Raw genomic sequence first — 24,305 nt, 5'->3', positions numbered from 1 at the left:
GCAATTACCAGAGCAGATCACCATTTTACTAACAGAAATGTAGATCACTCTCTCCTTTCTGAATGATCACAGCTTCCAGACAAAGCCCAGAGCAGAGCATGAGATAGCAAAGTGGATTCAGAAATATGAGGGAACACAGCTTCATCTGATTGCTAATGCTGATATTTGCCACCAAATAGCAGGGGATGGGCTTCACTGATGCTGGAGATCCTGAGTGAAAGTACAGCAGAGACACAGGCTTGTTCCTTTGCCGGAGTAAATAATCTGAATTTTGCTGTTTTTTCCAGATTGAGGACTGGGTCTCAAAAGTACTCTTGCTATCTTGTAAATGACAACGGAGTTGATAGCTTAGAGGGGGGTGTTTTGTTTGTTGTTGTTTTGTTATTTCTTTAATCTGCAGCAAATGTTACTGCTGCTTCAACTTCTTTGTTTTCAGTCAATATAGGAATCAAATTAATAACCCTGTAATTAACCCATTTTGTCTTTTTGCCAGGCAAAGCTTTGAAATCCTGTCTTAATTTCTGCACTTTTCTCAAATTTTCTAACTTTTGCTCAGTTAGGAACAACTGTGCTTAGCTCTCAGTAAACACAAAAATGTTTATTTTACTATGGGATCTAAAGGCTTTGTGTCTCACTATGGAGTTCACACTGCTACTTTTCTTTTTCTCTTAATGTTTCAATCGGGTGTCTATTGCTGTAGGACATAGGTCCATAATTAGCAGTAGTGAAGACAGAGGCCAGTATCTCAAGATTTTTACCAAGTTAATACCGAAGGTATCTGAGACACAGCAAATGATACAAAATCTTATTACAGCACGCTTTAAAGTGACTACCAAAGTGAGGTCAAAAATACGAGTTAGAAGAACAAATACCATTTAATGTAACTTGTACTTGCAACTTTCTTTGATACTGAAAATTCCACCTTATACCTTGCTTGTGAAGTGTACAAAGAAAAAGGGCTGTTGAGATGCAAAGAAACTAATTTTCTTCCTTTTAGACTTCATCTCTCCGAAAAGTGCATCAAACTCTTTCAAAGACAGGCTGGAAAGGGGGAAAGGGAGAGTAAGGAAGAACATTTGGAACTGTAGCTTCGCATCTCATTGAGAGGAACAATTTATCAGAGCTGTGGAGCTGTCAGTCCTTGACATGATAAGGAATAACACCAAATGAGTAATGTTTCCTCCAAACCCAGCTCCTTTAATTACAAGCCGCTTCCTTGCAGAAGAGAGACAGAAGATGCAGAAACACCAATTTCATGCACTTGTGCCTGAATAATGTCTCTGTGCTGCCTTTTCCAGATGGCAACCTTTTCACTGGAGGAACTAATGATGTGGGCATATTTAGGGAAAAACCAATAACGGAGTCTTTAACCTTCAACAGCAAAAAGCATGTTGTACAAAATGTTCCTTGGGATACATTTACAAATATCAATTACATTGCTCACTGAGGTGTAATCAGCTGTAATAATCAAAATTAATTTTAAAAAATAATTAAACAGACCCCAGGGCATATAGTCAATGCTCTTGTAGTATGACATCACAGTCTACATGTGTACCTGGGAAGAACTTGCTCACTCTGTAAGCAGCAAAGTGATGTTAAGGAATGAGAAGGGTGCTGTGGCATGCTGAGAAAAAACTTGCAGCTCAGTAAGACACATTACTTGCTTATCATAGCCTTCCTTATCAACATACCTGGAAGTGAACCAGTCATCAGAGGGGATAAAGCTACAGTCTTCTACAGCTTAAGCTAGAGGGTTAAGACTCCCTAAAGTGATGCTGTTAACAGACTCACTGTCTCCTCAACAGGAGAAAAAAAGACCTTAATATGTTCAGCACTTCAATAACACAGGCTCTGAATATTCTGTCAATGCATTACTGCCCTACCCTATAGCTGGCTGCTCTAGCCCTAACACACTTAAACAAGTAGCATCTAACTGGTGCTTTTTGTTCATGTTCTCAACAAATGCCCAGCAAAAACATGGATATGGCCCCTTTCTCAGCAGAGGAGTTTACACATGGAAAAAAAAGTCCAGACGCATTGCTGGCAGTAGGACTGCTGCATACCCTCCAGACCCATTGATGGTTTATATGAGCACTTGGGTCCTTATCTCTTGAAGCTAAAGTAAAATTTGTATCTTGAATACTTCAGATTGAGTAGAAAATGAAAGGACAGTACTATGGTAATACCTCATCCTTTCTACTAATTCAGTGTCTGAAGGACAAGGCTTACATAAGCAATGTAAGTCAAAAGCAGCAGCAAAGCCAGCACCTCCTTACCTTGTTCTGACCCAAGCAGAGCCCTGTGAGCATAAACACACATGGGTTGCTTAGGTTTTTCCTTTCAAGTGCAATAATCAGGCCTCATGCAAAAAGTATGCATTAATACATTATATTTTAAGGCTGGCAACTGAAGTTCTTCAGATCAATGACTATTTCTTAGCGATTATTTCCAGCAGTCTAGAAAAGGAACCTTAACCGCAATATGTGCATAGTTTACAATGGAACATGTCGAAGCCTCCCAAGTCCAGACACTCTCCAGAGCCATATCTAAGGCAGACCTGTGACTGAGCCAGAAAAGACAAAGAGAAGTTACCTCAGATTTGCATGTCATTTCCTTTGTGTTTCGGCCAGGCACCAACCTAATAGCTGAAGAGAGGCTTTCACTCCAGGAACTATGCTTGCTCTGTGACAGGCCTGGCCCTGCTTTACCCTGGAGAAGCTTCTTTTCAGATGCTGTGGACCAGAACAGACAAAAAAGCTTTTAAGACTTGAAGCTGAATGTGTGGGAAGGTACAGGGTTTGTATCCCCATTACACAAGACACAACAGCATGGCAGTGCCTTGCTCCAGCTATATTGTCCTTCTGCTTATAAGAGGAGCACAAGATTAACATGTGCTTCTCAAGTCTTTATTCAAAAGCCACACAGTGGTCTGCCATAGATCAGCTTCATTATATAGACCTGAACTTTGAACCCCTGCAGCACTACACATATTGGGGATGCCCTTATTCACCCAGATATCCTCCCTATTAAGTTTTCCTATGGAATACCATTGTCTAAGCTGTTTTCTCTTTATCGCAGTACAGAACAAGCCCTACAACATCAGCAGGTGATTACAGAAGGGCTGGGGCATGACACACAAAGCAACCACAATCCTGAATGAGAGAAAGTGAGAATTTGCTTTCTCTAGCAGGTGATATGCAAAGAAAGGGTATAACCAAGGAATCTGCAGATTTCAATTAAGTGCTACATTTACTGCAATGTCTTTGCTTACTACAGTGAGTGTTCCATAAAAGAACAGAGACCTATGAAGTGTTGCCAAGCTTTTGTCATAATTTCTTCCCATAAAGGAGTGATCTCCATTATCTTCATGTCCCTTTCTTTGTCATTTCCTTTTACAGAAAGATCCATCTTGTAAGCGTCCTCCAGAGCCTGCCGCCTCTGAGAAATGAGCTGCTTCCAGATGATTTCTACTGTTCTCAGAATCTCCTGACGAACTAGGAATCAAAAATAAATGAAGAATCATTTTTTGTGTAACAGGTCAAGCAGCAGACAAAGCAAAACCATCTCATTTTGAACAGCAGCGGTCCATAGTAACTGCTGGAGTCAATGGAGTTGCTCCATTTCATATACTACTACCTCCATAGGCCCTAAGACAGACTAGTTAGTCTAATACAGAAAACAGCAGGACATTTCTTTTACAATATTTGAACTTCCTGAAAGAAATAAGTAGGAGTGACAGATGATTCTAACTGTTTTCTGCCTTGGAAAACTATCTCATCAGAATTTTGATGATCTTATTATGATACATAGAATGCGTAAGCACATAAAGAACATTCCTTTATGCTGCCAAACATCATTAGAGATGGTGGGGGGAAGGTAACCAAGTTGTGAAAAAATTTGACACAGCAGTAGGATGCTGTACAAGGAAATTATTAGTTGTTTTACTGTATTTGCCTGCAAATCAGACTCATTTGGTTGCATCATATCCAAGCCACTATATATATATATATATATAAATAAAAGAGCATCACTGTGCTGTAGGGTTCAGCTGACAGCCCCCACACTGAATCCAGACCAAATTTTTTCCAGTGTTTCTCTTAAAAGAGCAAAATGTTTCTTCCTGTGTACAACGGACAGACTGAAGCTCTGTATACGCCTTGAAAAAAGAAAGAGAGCCACAAATAGTAAGTATCTGGGCACTGATACTGGCCACAACATGGGGAAGAGATCTCCAAACTGATATCCATTACTCTTGAGGATGTGAGATGTGAATTTTGAATAAAAAGGTATGATGCAAACAGAAGTAATTTTTAGCACAACTTTCCTTTCACTACGCTGTGCCTGCAGTGCCTATATATCAGAGAGACAATTAAGTGGCACTTGCACAAGCTGCTCTGATAACTGTTTAGGTCAGGCACTTTCCTGCTCTGTAAGCCAGAGGCAACATGTGCCATAAATTACCGTCATCTGGACTAGGCAGGCTGCCCTCTTCCTCTTCACTGGGTGCAAGGAAGATTTGGCAATATGAAGCCAGCTTTGGTTTCGCATAAAAAAAAAAAAAAAAAAAAAAAAAGAGGCCATGGGAGGAAACCAGACTTAGAACAAACTGATTTTAAGGACAGTGAAAAAGCTAAAGGTATTTTTACACACTCACTCCAAATCAATTCATTTAGTAGATCAGTATTTCCAGGCTCAAGGGCTTACACCAATCACATGATAACTGTAAGATTTACAGGAAGGAGGAATTAAACCACTGTCGGTCTGGTTTTCAAAGTCAAGGAGTAGTCATCAAGATCTTATGGATCACACTATTCTTACCCTGCACTTCTTAGTGCACTTGTATCTACTATTCATCTCAATTAGCTGGAACACAAGGCTGTACTGATGCAGACAGATCACATCCAGCTTTCTTGTACCTCCCCCGAGTATCTTATATGCCATCGCTTTGCTCTGAATTTCTTCACTAGAGGTATCTCCCATTACATGGGAAACACTGCCTTGCCATACCCTACTCCTGAACTGCTTATTTAGTCTAAGTTATTTGCACCAATGATTGTTCATTCAGTTTAGAAAGCACTCAGCACAAAAAAAGCTGCAAACTTTAGCACCATGATATTAATATCATGTAGATGTGATTATAATTGAGATCATCACCCTGGCCAGAAAGAGTTAGTACTGCTTTGAGGGTGGGGTGTGCATCAGATAATTTACCAGTCAGTAGGTAAAAGCCACCAGCAATTCCAGCATAGCAGTAATACTTAAAATAAATGCACCAGGTTTAGTTAAGAAATCCAGACAACCTGGACTTGGTCACAGAAGTGCTGTCAATAATATAAACATTATGTATAGCCACTAATGACATACTGTGGTCTTTCAATTGTAAACAGGCACTACTGCATGGGAGAATCAAATCTCTTGGATATGCAAAGCTGCCATTTTTATTTCTGATTTTCTTTTAAATACCACAGTTCTGATTACCTGGATTTGCCATGTTTGGCTTTTGGCTAATACCAACACTTCTGTAATTTGTTTTCATTTAAAAATGTTTCTGCTCTTGCTACATACAAGCAATCCGTACCCGATCTCAAGAGTTTCAGGCTGAAAATTATTATCTGACTGTAATAAGAACAATCAAGAAAAGACCTCAGGAAGTGCAGCTCATTTCTGATGTGATATTGTATTAATGGATTCAATTCAGACCATCTAAGCGGCACAGAAGGTTTTCATTGAAACAAGAAACATCATTATAGTGAATAAAGCACTAGCCATTATTTGCTTCTTTTCATAAAACAGAGTTTTTAAAATAACTCCCCAGTTTACATTAGCAAGAGTACCTCTGATACATCACCTATAAGGACAGCAAACAGAGTGCGTATGGCTGTTCTAGTCCTATCCAAATCAATGGCAAAACTCTCAACTACAGTACAACCAGGACTTTGCAGCTCAGATCCAAGTAACAATAACCATAACAAAAAGGTTCACAAGATCCATGCACAGTTTATGTATGTTTTCAAAGTACCCACACAAGAATGGCTGCTGTATTAGAAAAAAACATCTCCCTAAATTAGCCCATGCAGACGTTTCGGAGAACGGCCACCTGCATGCCTGTGGAGTGATTCTAACCCACATCCCAGGAAGATTTCCAGATTCTCATTTTAACGATGGGCTTGTGAGCCAACTCCACTGAAATCAGTTCAAGCTTGTTAACTGCAGTTACTACTCCAAAGTGAATAAGTTGCTGGAAATTCTGGATGAGTAAAACAGATACAACACAGATGCTTTGGTTAATAAAGAGTAGCAATTAAGTCTATGTGCAAATCTAAGGGTTCTGCTTAGACAAACATTCAAGCTTGTCTGGGTGTCTCTGAAATAAAACACCTTTCTCAAAATGAAAAAAATGGAATTAAGTGTTATGTTATTACCATCCACTGTGCTTTGCTAATTACACCCACAAACACACACACACACGCCTGCCTCTGAGCAAAAGAGGTGGTAGGAAATTTTCTGCTCACTCCTATTTGAAGGAAAAATAGCCTTCTGATTGAAGTACAGTTTATCAATTCCACCTTCTTGCTGAAAGACAATCCATTGCCTCCAGAGTACTAAGCAGTTACTAATTAGTAACTAAGAAGTTACTAATTAGTAACCTTCCTCTCCTCCAAATTAAGTGATAAAAAAATTACATCAAAACATTTCTATTGTTGGGGTTTTTTTAAGTGTATGAGGAAAACAACCACCTTTCCCCAAGTGGCTTTTCTCTGCCACTTCAACAGACTTCAATCAGAGTGGAAGATTTGCCCTATTTAAAGCAGAATGTGCTTTACACCCCCAGAGCACTGAGTCAAATGGGTCAAATGCTTGCTAGGATACAGTACATCTATTCAAAGTCCTTAGCATAGCTGAACCCAGCTCAACTTCAGCTTCTAGCAGCTCTCAAAAATGGATATTGCCTAAGTTTTGTGAATTTACCCCTCTACACCCACTCCCATAGATAACAGCACAGAGATGTAAACAAACTGTACTGAGATGTACCTGCTCAAATTCAGGTGGTAGAGGCAGTACATTAGGCAGACAACAAAATTATTATTTGAGTTGTAAGTTGCAAAAATAACATCCCACTGCTCCTGCAGGACATTGAGAGTGTTCAGGAGATTAAACTGTTCAGGCAGCGATTGCTGTGGTCTGGATAGGCAGTATAGGATGGCTCTGTTTAGACAGCTGTACAGGGCACTGAGGAAAACTTCCTTTTGCGAAACAGAGCTTTCTAAGACCTGTGGAAACACAAAAGAGCAGAGTACTTGACTTGCTTAAAGAACTCTCTCCCCAAGGATCTATTTCTCTCACTTCATTTAAGCTGTTGCAAACATATTTCAGCAACATTCGCCCGAATTACCTGTTACATACAAATTCAATTTTTCTGTATTTCTGCTAAGTCCCCAGAACTGTGGAAGAGATTAATTTATTCCTGCTCAGCAACACATACATAGCCAACAGACAGTGGCACAAAAGAGCTAACTATCCCTTCTTTATGCTGCATCATCTAGCACTGATTGTCATTTAGAGCTGTTATGTGCTCATGCAAGAAAACAAGAATAATCACAGTCACCAAATGAATTACAATCATCTTAAGAATTGCAGTATCACCACCTCAGTGTGAAACAGCACATCACAAAATGTTGATAACAGTTGGAAAAAAAATTCATGCAATTTACCCTCATAATCTGTTTGGCAGTGAAGATCAGAATTTGCTTGGGGTCAGCAACAAACATTCTGCTGTTCAGCTTCTCAACCAGCTTCTGAGCAAAATAAGCAATATTCATCATGGATACAAGTCCCATTGATTCTGAAGTGCCATGAGGATCACTGCTCCCTGGAGAGTATACAAGAGAGTTGATTATTCCAAAACAAGCTGAAATGTAAAAAAAAGAGTTGTGAGATGTGAGGTTATCACAGCTGAGAAAGAACAGTCTCATGACAGTATGTCTCAGAGTTGGAACATGTCTAAGAAAACTCTAGGTCTAGCAGAAATACCTTACTCAGACTGGAAATGACAGCTCCATCCTAAGGACAGAACCAATCTCACTAACATACTATCATGATCCAACTAAAGATTTAGAAAGGAGAGCAGAAACAAGTAAGTTATCAAGGTTGTTTCCAAAGTGTTTATTAATGTGCTCAGTATTCTGAAGGCAATGGATTGTCTTTCAGCAAGAAAGTGGAAGTGATAAATTGTTCTTCAATCAGAAGGCTATTTTTCCTTCAAATAGGAATGAGCAGAAAATTTCCTACCACCTCTTTTGCTCAGAGGCAGGCGTGTGTGTGTGTGTTTGTGGGTGTAATAAGCAAAGCACAGTGGATGGTAATAACATAACACTTAATTCCATTTTTTTCATTTTGAGAAAGGTGTTTCATTTCAGAGACACCCAGACAAGTTTTGTATGCTTGTCTAAGCAGAAGCACTCAAGGATAAATCTAGGTGTCTTTCTAAGTATTCCCTTTTTAATGTTCAGAATCTGTTCTCAAAAAGAGAGAAAAAAGTAAAGAAGCTCTCTAGAAAAATGGTAAAACTACAGTAATTTATGCAAACTGGCCTACGGCAGGAGTACTATAGCTACTGCTTCCAAACCTTTCTAGCAAGTTACAGTTACATGCTAAATACCAGCTAGTTAATGATCTGATTCTCACTACTCACCTCTTGGTCTTGTTTTCCCCTCGCCTTGGCTGGTAACATGGAAGACATCCATAGCAGACAGCAAAACTTTTGTCTGAAAATGTTTCTTCTGCTCACTGGTGGCATCCTCTGGAGAAGCCTATATAGTGACCATATATATATTAGTACAGCAGAAACCCAGCCAGGAAATCAGACTCAAATTCACTTTCAGCCTTTATTTAAAGGCCTTTGATTTCATAGGACTTTGGCAGATTATGCCTGTTAAAGAATCAGATTCAATAGAAGTTTTGCTCAAAGAAGCAAGTAGAAATTCCAAGAGACACTCAGTACTATCTGAGATAATTCAAAATTCCCAAAATTTACCTTAAACACCTAGGCAATGTGTTAGGAAGAGGAGGGGGAAAATAGCACAAAAAGAGCAAGGACAACTATTCCACCTCACTTGCAGACTTTAGCCTGTGGTGTGGGTATATGAAACAGCTTCTTCAAGCTCAGAAATTGTGACAGCTAATCCACAGTAACACATAAAATGGAGAGATCTGGTGTACTCCTCCATGCAAAGGCAACACGGCAACTATCATGCAAAGTTCAGCAAGAGTGCATGTATGGACAGTTACTGGGCAGCAGATGAGATGGCAGAACCTCCTACCTAGCTGGGAAAACAGAAAATCTTACATAGGTCTACACTTTCTAGCTGATAGCCAGCACAGCTGCCCTCTGCACAGTGAACACAAGTAAGGTTTTGCCCAGGGCCAGAACCTAGGCTCACAGGTAGTCCCCAAAAGATCTTGTCCTCAGGAATTTCAGCTCCATTTAGCAGGCTCAGGACTCAGATAGAAGAGCCATCCTCTATTTTTAACTGTACCAAAACTTGAGATGCCATTGTATAAACCCTTAGGGAACTGCTGTTCCACAAGATGATTTAACTCATGAGTTTCAGTCAAGCTTATGTTTAGTACTATTTATATTACTAAGCTAAGTCTGAATCAGAACTCATATCTGGGATACCTGGACTGTTGACAATTTGGAGCTGAAGCCTGAGTTTTCTACTCTCCCTTTCTTGAGACTACTCTAACGCTTTCTAGTGATTTGAGTGATTGTAATCAATAATCCAGACTCAGCTGCTACAGTTTGTATTATTCTGTACTAAAAGTGTGTCTCAAAAATAAGTATACAGAAATGTTCCATGTGAAATTTGTTCTCAACAAATTCAAAGGTTGTTCTAATGGCAAAGCAGGTCTTACTAAGGAAAAGGGAGTTTTTTCATGCCATCCTTCAATATTAAATGTTGCCTGAGAAATGCCTTTGTTGTTGTCTAGGGGCAGCATTTTCCTAGTTCACATGAATTCAGAACAGGAAGAAAAGGCCTTTCTTCTTTGCCACAAAGTAGGCTGTCCAGATCTGTCAGGATGTAGTGCGTGCTCTCTAGGAGCTGTGATCCCAGCCTTTGAGATCTGTTGAAAATGCTGACTGAATACACCTATTCATCACTGTTAGCATTTTTTTCACCAGGCCACTAGCAGGATACCTCCTGTCCTTCCACCCCCAGTATAAGGTAGAGCAGGAAAGCCTGATGACTACAAGAGAGACCTCAAGAAGCAGGTCAAGTGGATGCCCTTGTTTGTTTGCTGGGATGTTGAGAAGACTGTCCATCAATAGGACTCGCACAAAATCCCACACTTGTTTCTTGGCAGGGTGTGGTAGGAGCAGGAGAGAGGAGGGATCAGCACAGCCTTTCCCTTCAGCAATCGCTGGACCATCAGGAGTCAAAAGGCCTTCAGAGACTCCCTGTGGAAGCAGAGCGCAACACATTTTAATTTATAATCTTTAAATGATTTTTCCTCCTAGTAACCCATCTCTGATATGAAGGGCTTGTGCTGGCTCAGATGCACATACCTTGGGTGGTCCAGAATGGAAAGCAACCATAGCCAATGTTTTCAAGAAGTCAGGACAGTGCCACATGGGGTCTTGAGTATAACTGTGATAGATCAAGTACAGAAACTGGATAACATTCTCTGGATAGGCAATCTCCCAGGAGGTTTTTGTATCTGCAACAGGCTGAACACAGATAAATGGGCATCTAGTCAAGGCAGCATTCCTCTCACTCATACAAGCTCATATTTGCTCTGCTCTAGGTATTCTTAAGCAACTAAGAAAACATGACATGGTCACAGAAAAGTCGGGCAAGGCACAAGCAGCCAACTCCCAGCTTGTAGACTGAAGATGCACCCAGTCAGAAAGGTGGCATATCATCATCATCAAGAACGAACAAAATGGGTAATGCTGTGGGTAAGATCCATCTCTGTGTTCAGGAGGTGTTAAACATGAGCCCATCACATCATCTGCTACGTGACATAATGAGGACAATAGCTGTGGTGACGTTTAGAAGTCCCTGCTCACTGTTACACTCAGTACTGCCCTGTGAGGGCACAGGAAGGCTAGGAGTTACAGGTAAAGACTGTCACTGATATCTGACACTCAGGCAGTTTATTCTGCCATTTACACTGCACTGTCGTTGCAACAAAACACTTACCTTGTCCACAGTGACTCTAACCATTTCCAGCAGTAAAGCAGCTGCCTCTGCACACAACCCAATTTTGAGGACATTCTCCGTAAGGTGGTGCTGCAAGATCCACTGCAACATTGACTCAAGATCTTTCTATAATAGGATGAGAGATATTTCAAGAAGAGATAGGAATTACATGTGACATATCAAGAACAATGCCTGCTCTCTCCATATCAGAAAAAACCCAAAACATCTTCATCTCCAGCAGCTCCTCCATCTCCTATTAAATGTGTTTCTCCAGGATAGCACTAATGGATTGTCCTCTTCTGAAATATATCTTTAGCACTGCCAGGGCAAAAATGCGTTACGGCTTCTGAGGATGCTAGAGGAAAGTACCCAAATCCACTAATTCTGAGATTTTAATGAGTCTTTGCAATGTAAGGACAGGGATGCTAATCTGAATTACCATCTAAAGTACAGTAGTTAAATAGCATTTAATACTTGCATGAACAATTTTTTTTTCCGAACACAAATTTCCTTAAATCAAAGTTAACTTACTTAATTTTAAAAATATGAATTATTAATTTTAACTGTCACAAAAACCAAGTAGAGTTAACTTGCCTGAGAATCCTCTCACAGAAAAGACCACAAAATGCCAAAGTAGTAAGGCAATAACAACTTCCTCCACTTTTTTTTTTTCATACCTTGGCTGCTTCAGGTGGTTCAGACTGTGGAGTTGCCAGAAGGAGCCCTGCCAGGAGCAAGTAAATCTCAGGGATGTGGATATGATCAGTCAGACATCTTTGCAACACAGAAAAACCAAAAATCAAGAAGGAGCCATTGTCAGGCATTGGAGGATGAGCTTTTAAATTATCTTTAAAGAGAAAAAAAAGGAAAAAATTCTGAGGAAGTGACTAAAATTGAATGCCATGTCAGAGGAAGGATTACTGACCCAACTTTATCCTCATTTGTCTGTGTCCCAGGCCCCTCAGTACTCTGCTAGGCTGCAATATCAGTTTACAAAACTTCTTAGATTAATGCATCATTTTCCCCACTGTCACTTTTGTTACAGGAAATTCTCCCTGAATTATTATTCTTCCTTTCTCTTACCTTTCTCAGAACCACACGTCTAGTTATCAAAAAGCAAGCTGAACAAATCTTATAGAAACAGAAGGTTTCAGGGCACAAACTGACATCTGAACACCTCACAAGTTTATCAACTAGCCTGATTTTATACAAGACAAAAAGGCCCCTCTCCATGCAACTGCTAATCAGAAATGTCAACTATCGTGCAAGGGAGAAGCAATGCTTTACACTGTTCAGCACAGAAAACTTGAAGTACTAGGACAAGCTTGTCCTAGAAAGTAGTATCAATTCTTGGTCTATTGAGATCCATGGGAATTCTCCTATCACCTGCTTCAGTGATCTCCTATCACTGAGCTGGATCAAGGCATTGTTTTGGGAGCATTAAACAAACACATACCCATTAGAATATTCAACCCTGCAGAGCTGTTTTCCAGCCAGCACCCAGCCACTATCCCCTCCTTGAATTTGTTCAGCAGCAAACGATTGTGGAGGAAGCACAAAAGTAGCTTGATTCCTAGCACAACTGTGCTAGAGTGCAGGTATCTCTGCATGAACAGCAGAAACCAGTCTGGTCCCAGCACCAAAAATGTCTCTTCTTGTTCCCTAGGGCAAGCAAGGAAATGAAAACACATGAAAGAAGACATCATGGAAGGCAGAAAGCATATTTTAAATAAAATAATCTCTAAACAATTTAGAAGCCCAAGTTTCTTTAGAAAAAAAAAATCTAATTAAATGCATATTACAACACAGAATTACAAAGATTTAACACTCATACATACAGGTCAAGCCACTTAATCCCCACTAAATCCAGCCTTACATTACTGTCAGATAAAAAAGCTTATTAACATGAAGCTCTGAGAGTGTGTATCAATAACTGAGGTAAAATACATCACAGACTAGATCTTTCAACCTACAAAATTCAAAATTCCAGTTTAAATTTTGAAGTCCAAGATACCTTAACTAATGAAAACGCACAGTTACAGCACCCAGAATTATGAAGTCTGCCTTTAAGTTGCACAAGGTAGAACTATAGTAGCTGCATGTTCATGGTTATGATAGAGATGCAAGTAATCCCACATTAGATTGAATTGATTTTCAAAGACAGCTGGGATTTCTCCAACCCTTGCAATGCAGAAGAAACAGCAATATCTGAGTTCCTCCTTTGAGACATTTTCTGAAAACATTAAACTTTTTTCAAAAGGGGTATCAGATGTGTAATCTGATCACACATCTGTGTGAATGCCAGATAAATCACTGACAAAAAATAACTCTGAATTCAGTCTGCTCTTACTTACTATTTTGTTGAGACTCAAATATTTAGTCAAATATCCGTGTGTTTAGTCCTGGTCAAGCACCAGCAAAGAGGCAATTAGAAGACAGAGACACTTACCTACGCCTTTCTAAATTGTTTCTACTTACTCAGAGGACATATGAAGTTTGTCTGAGCACATTACATCTAACAACATCTTCAGTAACTGGTTTCGAAGCCAGATTGTCTTTCCAGATGTTTGGCTTAAGGCTACAAATATCAGAAAGTAATAAAGAGTAATGAAGAGACAAAACACATGTTCCATTGCTTTGATGAACAACCTTGTTTGTAGAGACTAGCCCAGTGGAAGTACTTATATCAGTCTTTTGTAGAGTAAAAAGATGCAGACATCAGATTTTAGACATCATAATTCCTGCTAACATCAGAAATGACCAGTGCTTACATTGTCAAAGTCCTCTCTTCAGTTACTTAAAACTCATCCAGATTCATGCTGAGTAATAATCCACAGGAAATAATCTCAGGTTAACCAGATAGGGAAATGTAAACAGGCAATCTAACTTTTATATCCTAGTTGTGATGTCTGTATATATAAACTACAGTTATCCGTATCTGCTTAATATAAAATATTGTTTAAAGGTGCAATAACCAATAGTCTCAACTGAAAGACCACAGTGAAAGAACCAACTGACTGAAAGTTCACACACACAAAACTGACATAAACACACAGATATTTTAAAAGGTGCAGGGCTCCACATTATTATTACTTGCTGCAACTGTAAGTGTACCAAAGCGTTCACTAAAAATCCAGGATGCCAAGTGAAATTTTATACCTTGTAACAGCCCAGTACATTAGTTTTGGGGCAACTTCAATTTAACGGCCTTCATCTCTGCATATATCTGTGAAATCCAACATGTGTAGGCTCTGGACAATGCAGCTAAAGTACTGCTGGTTTATTAGCAGAGAGGACAAAAGGGGAACTCCTTTAACAAAAAAAGATTTTTGTGGTAGGTCAGGCCTTCCTGGATATATATATATACAGTGACTGTCACTTCACTATTCTTGACATCAGGTCTTTGTAGCTATGTAAGTTTTCCCAAAATTTCAGGTCACCTCAATGCAACCTGTCCCTTTCCAGATTAAGTAATTTGAATTATGTCTCTTTCTGCTACTGGAGGCAGAAGCACTATGTTGCATTTAGAGTTCATCATGCCCTGGGGAAGAAGGGAAGTACTTTAGCTATTTATCAAAACACATACATCAAAGGTAGTTCCTCACCTTCACTGGACATCTCAGCCACATCATCCAGGCAAATCTGATTTTCATCCACAGAAGAAGGTTTCAAAGTGTAAACAAGGAACAATCCAATCCTTGCAGAGAAAAACAGAAACAGTTTTGGTCAGCAGACAGACAGACATTCATTTAATTACTTTAAGATTACATGCAAATCTCAATATTCATTAACAATGACTCTTAACAACAACCACTGGAAATTTTAAATCACTGCAGAAATAGGGCTGAAATAGGAATGCAAAAGGTCATGACCTAGGAAGCAAATAAAAAGGACATATATCTACAAATGCAAGTAATATCTCTTCTACTATGGAAACATTTGTCTCTTTATGTCTTGATTTTAAAGGTCTTTCACCATGGGAAAAGCAATACCGACTAAAGCACTTTGTTCACAGAAAGATTCTGAACTGTCTGTGGCATTCAGATATCACTGTCACCACCACTTGGTTTCTAAGCACATAAGGAGAGCAAAGAAACCTCAGCAGGTACTCAGGGAGGAGGACTGGTGACCTCGTTTCATCTGTAGTTGCTTTAATACATTACCTGGTTGTAAGGATAGATAGATTAATGTGACATACACACTTAGTGAAAGCGCATAACCTCTTCCTGCCCACAAAAAGGGCATTTCTTAAGGGACAGAATGCCACTTGCTCTGCAGGAAGGGTCCACACAGCAATTTCCATTAGATGTGTCAAAAGTCTGGGACCACCAGAAACCCTAGCATCTTTCAGTACTGCTGAAAGCCTGCTATAGTCTTTGCTGTCCTGGAGTTGGAAGAATAGGGAATGTCTATCCACTTTTATCAGCACTGATGGGCCTGACAACCAATCAAATTACCATGGAATAACAAATCATGATATTTTAAGAAAAATGCTCATTTGCACTCCTTACCACATGGCAGATTTGATATACTAACTCCACTACTCACACATGTATGAAAAAAGAAAAAGCTAACTCACACAAGCCCAGGATAGGAACATGAATACAGGTAATTCCACAAAACAGATGGCAAGCAGTAAGTTTACATATTAGCTTACTCCACAGTAACAACTTGAGGTGCTCATACTCTTCAACAGAACTAAAGGCTGACTGCAGAGACCACAAGTTTGAGACAGAACTCTGTTTCTACATTTTATTTGGACAAAGTGCTTTGAAAACAGAGCTGTCATCTATGCAGTGCATTTCCCTGGAGTTAGGTGGCTACAGTCAGCACTGTGTGGACCTTCCTCAGTTCACAGGCTTACAGGCTGATGCAATGAGGCTGGGAAATGTAAAATGGAGCAGTGCTTACATTCTGTGGAAAGCAAACAAGGATTTAATTTTTTTGCTTCATGAAATCCTAACATATCTTAAGTGACTAAAATTCAAGAACAAAAAGGATAGTTACTGGGATATAAGCCAAACCAACAGGATTAGGTACACAGTTGACTGGGGTCAAGTTGCAATACTATAGCAATTGCAATACTTCAGGGGCAGACTTCAATGAAACCAAATATTAAGTACAGACTTTAAGTAGTCCGAGTCATACCAGCAGAATTGTTTGTACCATCAATGTAAGGGTCATCACCCAACCCAGCTTCATACAAATATAAGGTTGGACTGAACTCTGTTTTGAAGGCATGAAAGAGTTTTCCATCAGTGGGGATCCTGCAGTTGCCAAAGATCTGGGGGTTCCTAACAAAGTTGAGGTGAGAAAAGTTCTAATATAGAGCTCTGTCCAACACTGACAGGAGTATAGCTCATATGAAAACTGAAAAAAAGCTATAGACTTAAAGGTTACCTGAGAACATCCCTTGTGTTATAGTATCCTTGCAACAGATGGGAGAGAATGGTGCAGGCCACAGTGATCCTGGAGTTACTGATTTCAGGATCATTGAAGAGAAAAATGAGCTTTGGCACCATTTGCACCTGATAGGCAACTGCAGCATTCTGACATCCATCTCTGTAAAAAAGCAAGGGGACTATTAAAAGCTTTTACTGGAAAGAACCAAATTTGCTGCGTTTCACTTAAAAGGATTTTCAGGTTGCACTGATACTTTGCACCTTTGGCTTCTAATGTTGTCTTGGCAACATTTCAAACACTGTCAGACAAATTGAATATATGTCAGTGATGGAGATCTGAAGACTTCTTTGTGTGTTCTTTACCCTCCCCATTTGCCCTCTCCCCCGGAAACTGCTGCATTTCAATGAGTTCAAAGAAAACAACATTATTGAATTTTCAAGCAGTGAGTTGGTGTTAATAAATGCTATTCCTGTAAAACTCAGTAAGGCACACCAGACAGTTCTGTATATAGCTTTCTGGTACCAAAAGGAAGGAATATCTACTATATCTAAAAAAGGAATATTTGTCAGCTTGCTCTACTCAGCCCCTCTGCCATATTATGTCTCTTAAGATACATTTAAATCTAGTATAGTTGATTAAGAAAATACAGTGTTATAAAAAAGTCTTCCTGGCTTGTGTTTTGGTTTTAAAAACAACTTCATTTATATATTTTATTTTATTATCTCATACTCAATTCAAACACTCAGATTTCCACTCCCCAGTAGACATTTAAACTTTCATTGTACAGTAGTGATTTCATGTGAAATAGATCACCAGATAGCTTTTCCCAGTCTGGCCCAACAGTCATCTCAGGAGCTCAGCAAATCACTAACTCCAGCCTTGAAAGAGCATTATAAGAATGATTCACTCCCAGAGTCCACTGATTCCACCTAGGATTGGATGTTTCCTATCCACCTCACAGTTCCAGCTTCAGGTTACAGATGAGCTTGTCCCAGATGTTTCTGATTCAAACACTAGCTTGTATACCTGGAGGACTGCAAGATCTCCACAAGATGTGAAAAAAGAGCAAGGTCAAGATTTTCTGGTGCTTTCATCCAAAGCTGAAAGACAGAAGAAGGCAGAGGTTTTACTGCTCTGCTGAACGTAGAGGACAGTAAGCCATGGCAGAGAAACAGTTACAAGTAGTTCAGGGTGGATAACATCATAAACCCTCAGTAATTTCTGCAGTGACAACCTGCAGGCACTGGGAAATTCCTGCCTGTGTGAGGAGTTGCTGCTCCTCAGCTAGCCCTGAGGAACAGGCCCTCATGGTCTGCAGGAACACTCCAGAAACTGCACCTGGGCACAATGAGGAGCCATGGTGACAGAAGACCTGTCATTCCAGGAGCTACCACCTCCCCAGGTTAGCCACAGTATGGAAAATCTCACACACCATCTCATCTCCAGTACTGGATTCAGGAGGTGCTATGAACAAACAAACTTCGTATTATAAAGCCATCTTTAATACAGCCAGACCCACAAATTAACATCAACATTTTTACCTCGAAGTTGCAGAGAATATACTGGAATGCACTATAATTCTTGATGACTGAAGACTCAAAGCCAAACTCAGCTGTGCCCACCAGAGAGAACATTAACTGTAAAATCCTATTGTTTAAGAGCTGTGTCTTCCTCTTCAATAGATAGGTCAGCAACTGAAAAAATACTTAGTAAGTATCTGATGAGCATAATTTTGTATTTATAAACTAACATCTAACACTATTTTTTAATTCAAGACAAATGCAGTTCACTTGGCTGTAGTAGTTGTGCCTGCATACATCTTGCATGAGCATCATGAAAAAAGTGAAGATTTCATCCAAGCATAAAATTTTGTGCAGTACGTGAAAGGGCAAGTTTTTGAAGGAGTTTGACAACTCTGTGGCATTGAACGGGAGCAAAATACTTGCCATATTATGTTGAATGGAACTTACAAAAAGCAACATTACAATATAATTGTAAACAACTGCAGTAGGTTTTCTACACTATTCTACATGGATGTATTCTTAGGTGATTGCAAATGGTGTTAGTTTAAAAAAAAATTAATGCTGACTTCTTTAAAAGAAAGACATTTGTGTGAAACATTGTCAGTTTCTCAACTGAGTCTATCTTTGATTATTCAATGGATTCCTGATAGAGTGAGAAAAATGTTTAGAAAGCCATTATATTTTGAATTGTTTGGGAGGAATAGATATTCATTTGAAAATACATGTCAAGACATGTTTTTATTAGCTGCCTGTTAAAAAGAAAAAAGGTTCACACAGCCAAGCAAAGAGCAAAACCACTCCACTGCAACATGATGATCAGTCACATGGAAAGAACACTTTAGCACGAAGTCAAAAGGAATAGCTTGTACACAATCTAAAGGCTGACATTCACCTACAAGAAAGGATTGGACAAGCAATATCTAAGTATGATAAATATTTTCACATGAATCAGGATCAATTTATGAACAATTCACAAATTGGGAAAATGGAAAGTTTATAATAAATCATTCACAAAGCCTTAACGTTAAGAGTCCCGTTTGGAACCATCTCTGTTAAAGAGTCTTCTCTCTTCCATAAGTCTCTGCTTACCCTACGCAGCATAAAGTAAGTGATACTGAACTGAAATGTCACACTTGAACCTTAACCCATCCAATTTTATGTATATAGTGCTTAAATACAACGAAGCTCTTCAGACTGCACAGCTTTCAGGTTTGAAATGTGCATTTAAGACAGACCTTATCAATGAAATCCAGACAGCACTTATTTATGTCAGCACAATTCCCTACACACAATGAAGACTGAGCCATAGGAATTCATTGTCAGCCCTAAACTGGGCAGTCTGTAAAGAGGAATCTTAGCTTGGATGAACCAAGGGGAGGAAGCAGACCTGTCTGAGAAGTGGTCTTTTGTGGGATGGATCAGGTATTTTGGTAAAAGGTGAAGGGTGGGTCAGTCACAAATCTGCTGCCCTGGCTTATTTAGTTTATTAGATCATGTCTGACCAAGAGGCATCTAATCTCACCTTCCCATCAGCAGATATACTGTTATAGGGGTTCCCAGAAACTGTAAGTACAGAATTTAGAGCACTCTGCTATATTTCCCCTCTTAAAGTTCTCGTAACTTACAAAGTTCCAACCATAAGTGCTAATAGCCAGGATATGTTTGGTTCATTGCCATTGACAGGTTTTGAGATAGGGTTCTCCAAGGGAAAGACTATAACCAGACTGAATGAACAAAAGAGTATCTACCTGGTATCCATGCATGTGCCTCATCAATTTTTCAGTCATTGGGCTACTGTTCAGGATGGAGTTCAGGACTTTGACAGCTGCATACATGGTGTGGTCATCACTGGCCATGGCAATGAGACCCAGGAGAATGGCAGGGCCTCCAATAAAGTTCAAGCTAGTAGCTGCTGGAGAGGACTGGAACACTCTTACCCCTAGGAAATTGCAGTATTACTCTACCAGGAAGTTACATGGACTAAATCTGTTATTGGACAGAGAGAGGTCCAACTCTTAAGAAGTATGAAATATTAAGGCATGGTGCATTTACCATATTGGCCCACAGCAACTGACCCAATAGTCCGCAAGGAACCTGAGAGGTGTCCAGCAATATTCTTAGCTAGGAATATTGGTGTTGAACTGTCCCGAGAGTTAATCCCAATCTAAAACAGATAAAAGACATCCTAAGAAAAACTGTGGTAGCAGAGAGAAAAAGTAACAAGCAGATGGTCTAATAATTAGATTATTTTATCACTTTTAGGCTATGAAAACCACTTTTCCTTCAAAGTTGATGTTTAGAGCAAACATTCACGCACTTAAAATATTCCACAGCCTCATTACTTTGACATGTCAGTAGGCCTAGCATTGGCAAGAATGCTAGAATAGCATGTGAAATGTCATTGTGAAGGCATTAAGAAATCCCAGACTGAAACATTACCATTAGACCTGAAAACTATGGCTTCTATTGTTTCAATAAAGGCTTTTAACATTGTGTTCACACTGTCCGATCTATTCCTCTTCATAGATCAAAACAAAACGATAAATAAAATGTAGTTAAGGAATGGGAAGATAAGTTGGGGAAAAAAAAAAATCACTAAAGGTATGAAACTAAGACAAAGTCACACTTTGCTCTGGGAAACCAATCAGAAACAAGAAAAAACATGTTTATGACAAATGAGGGGAATCTGTGACCTCTTTGGCAATCAGGCGGCCATCCACTTCATTGTAGGAGCTCTTTATATCTTGTATTGTAGTGAGAGTTGAGCACACGGCATTGATTCCAAAAGAAATCTTCTCTTCTGCCACCAGAGGTGTAGGATTATGATCACTGTACTGGTCCTCACCTAAAACAAAAGAGACTTTAAACCTCTGAAGGAACTTTACATGCTCAACATGTGAGATGGGAGAGAGGCAGATGAAAAACAACTGGAGGAAATGAAAATTTAGATAGGAATTTGATTTTGACTTAACTACAATGAGAAAAAAAGTCTTCATCCTTTGCAACACAGTAAGCACCACTAGGAAATGTGCTTGGCTTGACTCCTCTGGTTACTGTTTTGTGTAGATCCCACACCCACTCATGAAGTTCAGAAAAGTCCAGAGTAAATCTTTCTGTGTCCACACAATGTAAAAAAAAACCCCAAACAAAACCACCTTTCTGGGCAGAGAAAACACTTCAGAGGCCTTCCATGTTACCGGGAGTTTTCTCAGGGGTACTAGGAGCAAGTATTAATGTGGAAGAAAAAGGACAGAGGCAAAAGTTTAGAGCTACCAACTCACAACATATGTATGGGAAGCTTCCATAAAGTACCAAGTTCAGCAGTTTAATGATTGTATGAAATTATCACATGCTTTTTTTTAAAAGAGTTTTCTATTCCTGCTTACACTTGGAAAAAACTGTGTGTACCTTTTTTTAAAAATGTATCTTGTATTTTTGACAATTTTATAGACTGGGATAAGTTGATTTATGAAACTGTTTACTAGTGATGGTGCTACAGCCCTTACAGGCAAAAAGAACTAGCACATATTCCTCATGAAGATTAACTAGAAGCAAATGTCCCAAGACTGTGTCACCTATTTCCCTTCAGGAAAGGCTTTTGGCTAAGCCTCCACACTGCTGCTGCTGATTAGTGAGAAGCAATGAGACACTGGTTAAGATGGGAGACAACACTTCTTTAAACAATTCAAACTGTCATTTGCAACAAGGTCATTAAATCCATTCAAAGGAATAAACCATAATATTTTGGGGGGTTGTGCTAAAACTTTTCTTAAGTCTAAATTTCCATTAGGAAAGTTTCTCTGGGTGTTTTGATGGAATAGGGAGATGTTGGGTAACACTTCCCCTCTCTGCTGTTCCCCACCCTCAAAACAAGACAAAGAGAGGCACGGGAGTGGGAAGAGAGAGACTGAGATATCATTTCACAATGATGAGATCACATCTTGTATAGTGCCCTGTGATTTCCCTACATCAGGGCATCGTTGAAGTCAGATGGCCACAATCCATGGTTAGTACTAAAGTCCAGCTGAGAAGACCAGTGTGCAGAGAACAAGCACTCCAGACTTCAGAAAGACTCAGCACTTCAGAAATCAAATCCCTCTGACTTCTATGGATAATAATTTTATTTTAGGTCTGTATTTTGATATAATTTCTCTTTCAACAACCCCCTCCTATGATTTACTTAGAGATTTTTTTCATCTAGATAGACAGCATTCTAAAGGAGTACTTTCAGCCAGTCTTTTCACTTTGCTTTGGGCTGGAGTATCACCAGATGAGATTATTCTTCTCTTTTCAAATGGGAGATGACCATCCCATTTCATCCCAAGCTCTACTAGAGAGGTGAATGCACTACTTGTTGAACAAACAGTAATCAATAACTGAAATGTTTTGTCTGCCTGTTTAATAATTGAAGCTAACAGTATACTTGAGTTAAAAAGCCTCTTCATTAAATGGAATGTAACTTATTCCCCTACTCCTCTCTCCAGTGTGCTACCTCCTACTCTGCAGCCATTTGCAATTAAAGATTATGCTGTTTTTTCTGCCATGTTTTATCTGTAGCACCATAAATGCAGAACATCTCAGTTAAAGCTGCTGCTTCAGTGTTTATCCAAGAAGCGGCAATCTTACATCTCCTCAAGAATATGTTATCCCTCTTTACTCTCCAGCTCTCTCTGCTGCTTGATTCCTGCCCTTCTTTTTCTGCCCAGATTACAGTATGTTACAAAATCCTTGTGGTATTTTACTACAATCTTGTACGACACTCAGTAACACAGAGTACCAGGCTTTTAAAGTGGGCTCTAGGCACAGTTCAAATACTAATAGCAGATTGTAAGAATAAAAAAAAAAATATTGCCCTGACAGACAAATAATGGTGAATATGAGAATTATTACATACCTTGGAGCTGTACTGCTTGGAAACTGCTACAATACTGTGGGCCAAGCTTATTAATCACCTCAATGGTTTCCACAGAGATGGCTTCTTCAAACAAATATGTAGGGCCAAGGCGCCAGGTCAAGGAGGACTTCTGTCTCCAAATTCGAGGAGTAGCTATGTACCCATAGACATCAATAAAGGAAGAGGGCTCCATGGAAATACAGCTACCCGGTAAAGGCTGGAGGTACTGCATCTGCAACAGAGGAAGAATTCACTGAGGGGACCCAATACACTTGGGGTGCTTTAAGGTCTTGTCCCTGGAAGCTACTGCCTGCCACCTCTTTCCTCAATGAAGTCTCAGTCAGCTGTGCAACACAGTTATCAACTATTGTTTAGAAATTGGACTTTCAGAAGTATCACAAACATAAGCATTTAGGAAAGTTCAAGACTACTTTTTGTTCAAAAATAATTTCAAGTGTTGGCAAAGAAAAGCCCTATCTTGACCCCAGATTTTTTTTTTCTTGGTATAAACTTCGTAACTCAGGCTCTAACTTTCGACACAGAAAGCCAAGTTACAGATTGCACCTTGTACTAGACACCTAGAGAATTAACAGTGTCCAAGCACATCAGTTCGCTTCAATGAAAGTGACAGTTTAGCAAATTTGACCATTTACTTTTGGTCTCAAAATAAGGATTCCGCCTCCTAAATTGAGTCTATTATTTTATTTAAATGTGGACAGGTCTAATAGGGAGTAGCTGGATTTTTTTTTGGTAGAAACTATACTGTATTTCAGGGTTTAGCCCTGCCTTTAAGAATTTGCTGTTAGGATGAGAGACTCCTAGCATTTACTGATCTCTGACTACTGAGATGTAGAAGACAGGAATGGTCAATATTGGGAGGCAGGACTTGAAACTTGAGTGTACAAGTATTAGACAGTAACCCATCTCCACCACACCTCTAGCTCTGCCACCCAAAAATAGCTTTTGGTATTGTTAACAACCTTTGTGCAATTCTAATTTCTTACACAATCTTTTCTTCACCGTACACATCAAGATGAAAGCTTGCATCATGTCAGAGACCCCAGCACTGGGACAACCTTTTACTTACTAAAGGCTTGTTTTATTTATTATGAGCTGTTTCACTGTATGTTAAATATATTTGCTCTGAATTCTTTAATCAGTTGCAACGCTTAGGCCTAGTTTTATTGATGACTTTCAGTCTCATTTGAAGGAAGCAAATTAAATTAAATTTTCATTCCTGAAATGAATATAGGTCCCAAAAGGCATTTAGAAGACAGATCA

General features: G+C 39.4%; 1 protein-coding gene across 1 annotated transcript in view; it reads right to left on the bottom strand.

The window, feature by feature from the left end:
- The window catches only part of WDFY4 (WDFY family member 4), a 147,571-nt gene that overhangs the window by 80,882 nt on the left and 42,384 nt on the right, over positions 1-24,305 (bottom strand). The window contains exons 21-40 of the mRNA XM_026851430.1: positions 23,025-23,256; positions 20,824-20,975; positions 20,183-20,294; positions 19,879-20,069; positions 18,149-18,301; positions 17,634-17,707; positions 16,605-16,766; positions 14,810-14,901; positions 13,683-13,782; positions 12,661-12,866; positions 11,882-12,051; positions 11,205-11,330; positions 10,568-10,729; positions 10,262-10,459; positions 8,693-8,810; positions 7,713-7,870; positions 7,033-7,271; positions 4,462-4,595; positions 3,303-3,494; positions 2,593-2,732 (exon numbers count right to left, since the gene is read on the bottom strand). Of these exons, the coding sequence (XP_026707231.1) occupies positions 2,593-2,732; positions 3,303-3,494; positions 4,462-4,595; positions 7,033-7,271; positions 7,713-7,870; positions 8,693-8,810; positions 10,262-10,459; positions 10,568-10,729; positions 11,205-11,330; positions 11,882-12,051; positions 12,661-12,866; positions 13,683-13,782; positions 14,810-14,901; positions 16,605-16,766; positions 17,634-17,707; positions 18,149-18,301; positions 19,879-20,069; positions 20,183-20,294; positions 20,824-20,975; positions 23,025-23,256 (3,111 nt within the window). The remainder of the gene's footprint in view (positions 1-2,592; positions 2,733-3,302; positions 3,495-4,461; positions 4,596-7,032; positions 7,272-7,712; positions 7,871-8,692; positions 8,811-10,261; positions 10,460-10,567; positions 10,730-11,204; positions 11,331-11,881; positions 12,052-12,660; positions 12,867-13,682; positions 13,783-14,809; positions 14,902-16,604; positions 16,767-17,633; positions 17,708-18,148; positions 18,302-19,878; positions 20,070-20,182; positions 20,295-20,823; positions 20,976-23,024; positions 23,257-24,305) is intronic.

This window comes from Athene cunicularia (genome assembly GCF_003259725.1).
Source record: "Athene cunicularia isolate RWA chromosome 6 unlocalized genomic scaffold, athCun1 chr6_part1, whole genome shotgun sequence".
Lineage (NCBI taxonomy): Eukaryota > Metazoa > Chordata > Aves > Strigiformes > Strigidae > Athene > Athene cunicularia.
This window is presented reverse-complemented; position numbering and strand designations above follow the sequence as displayed.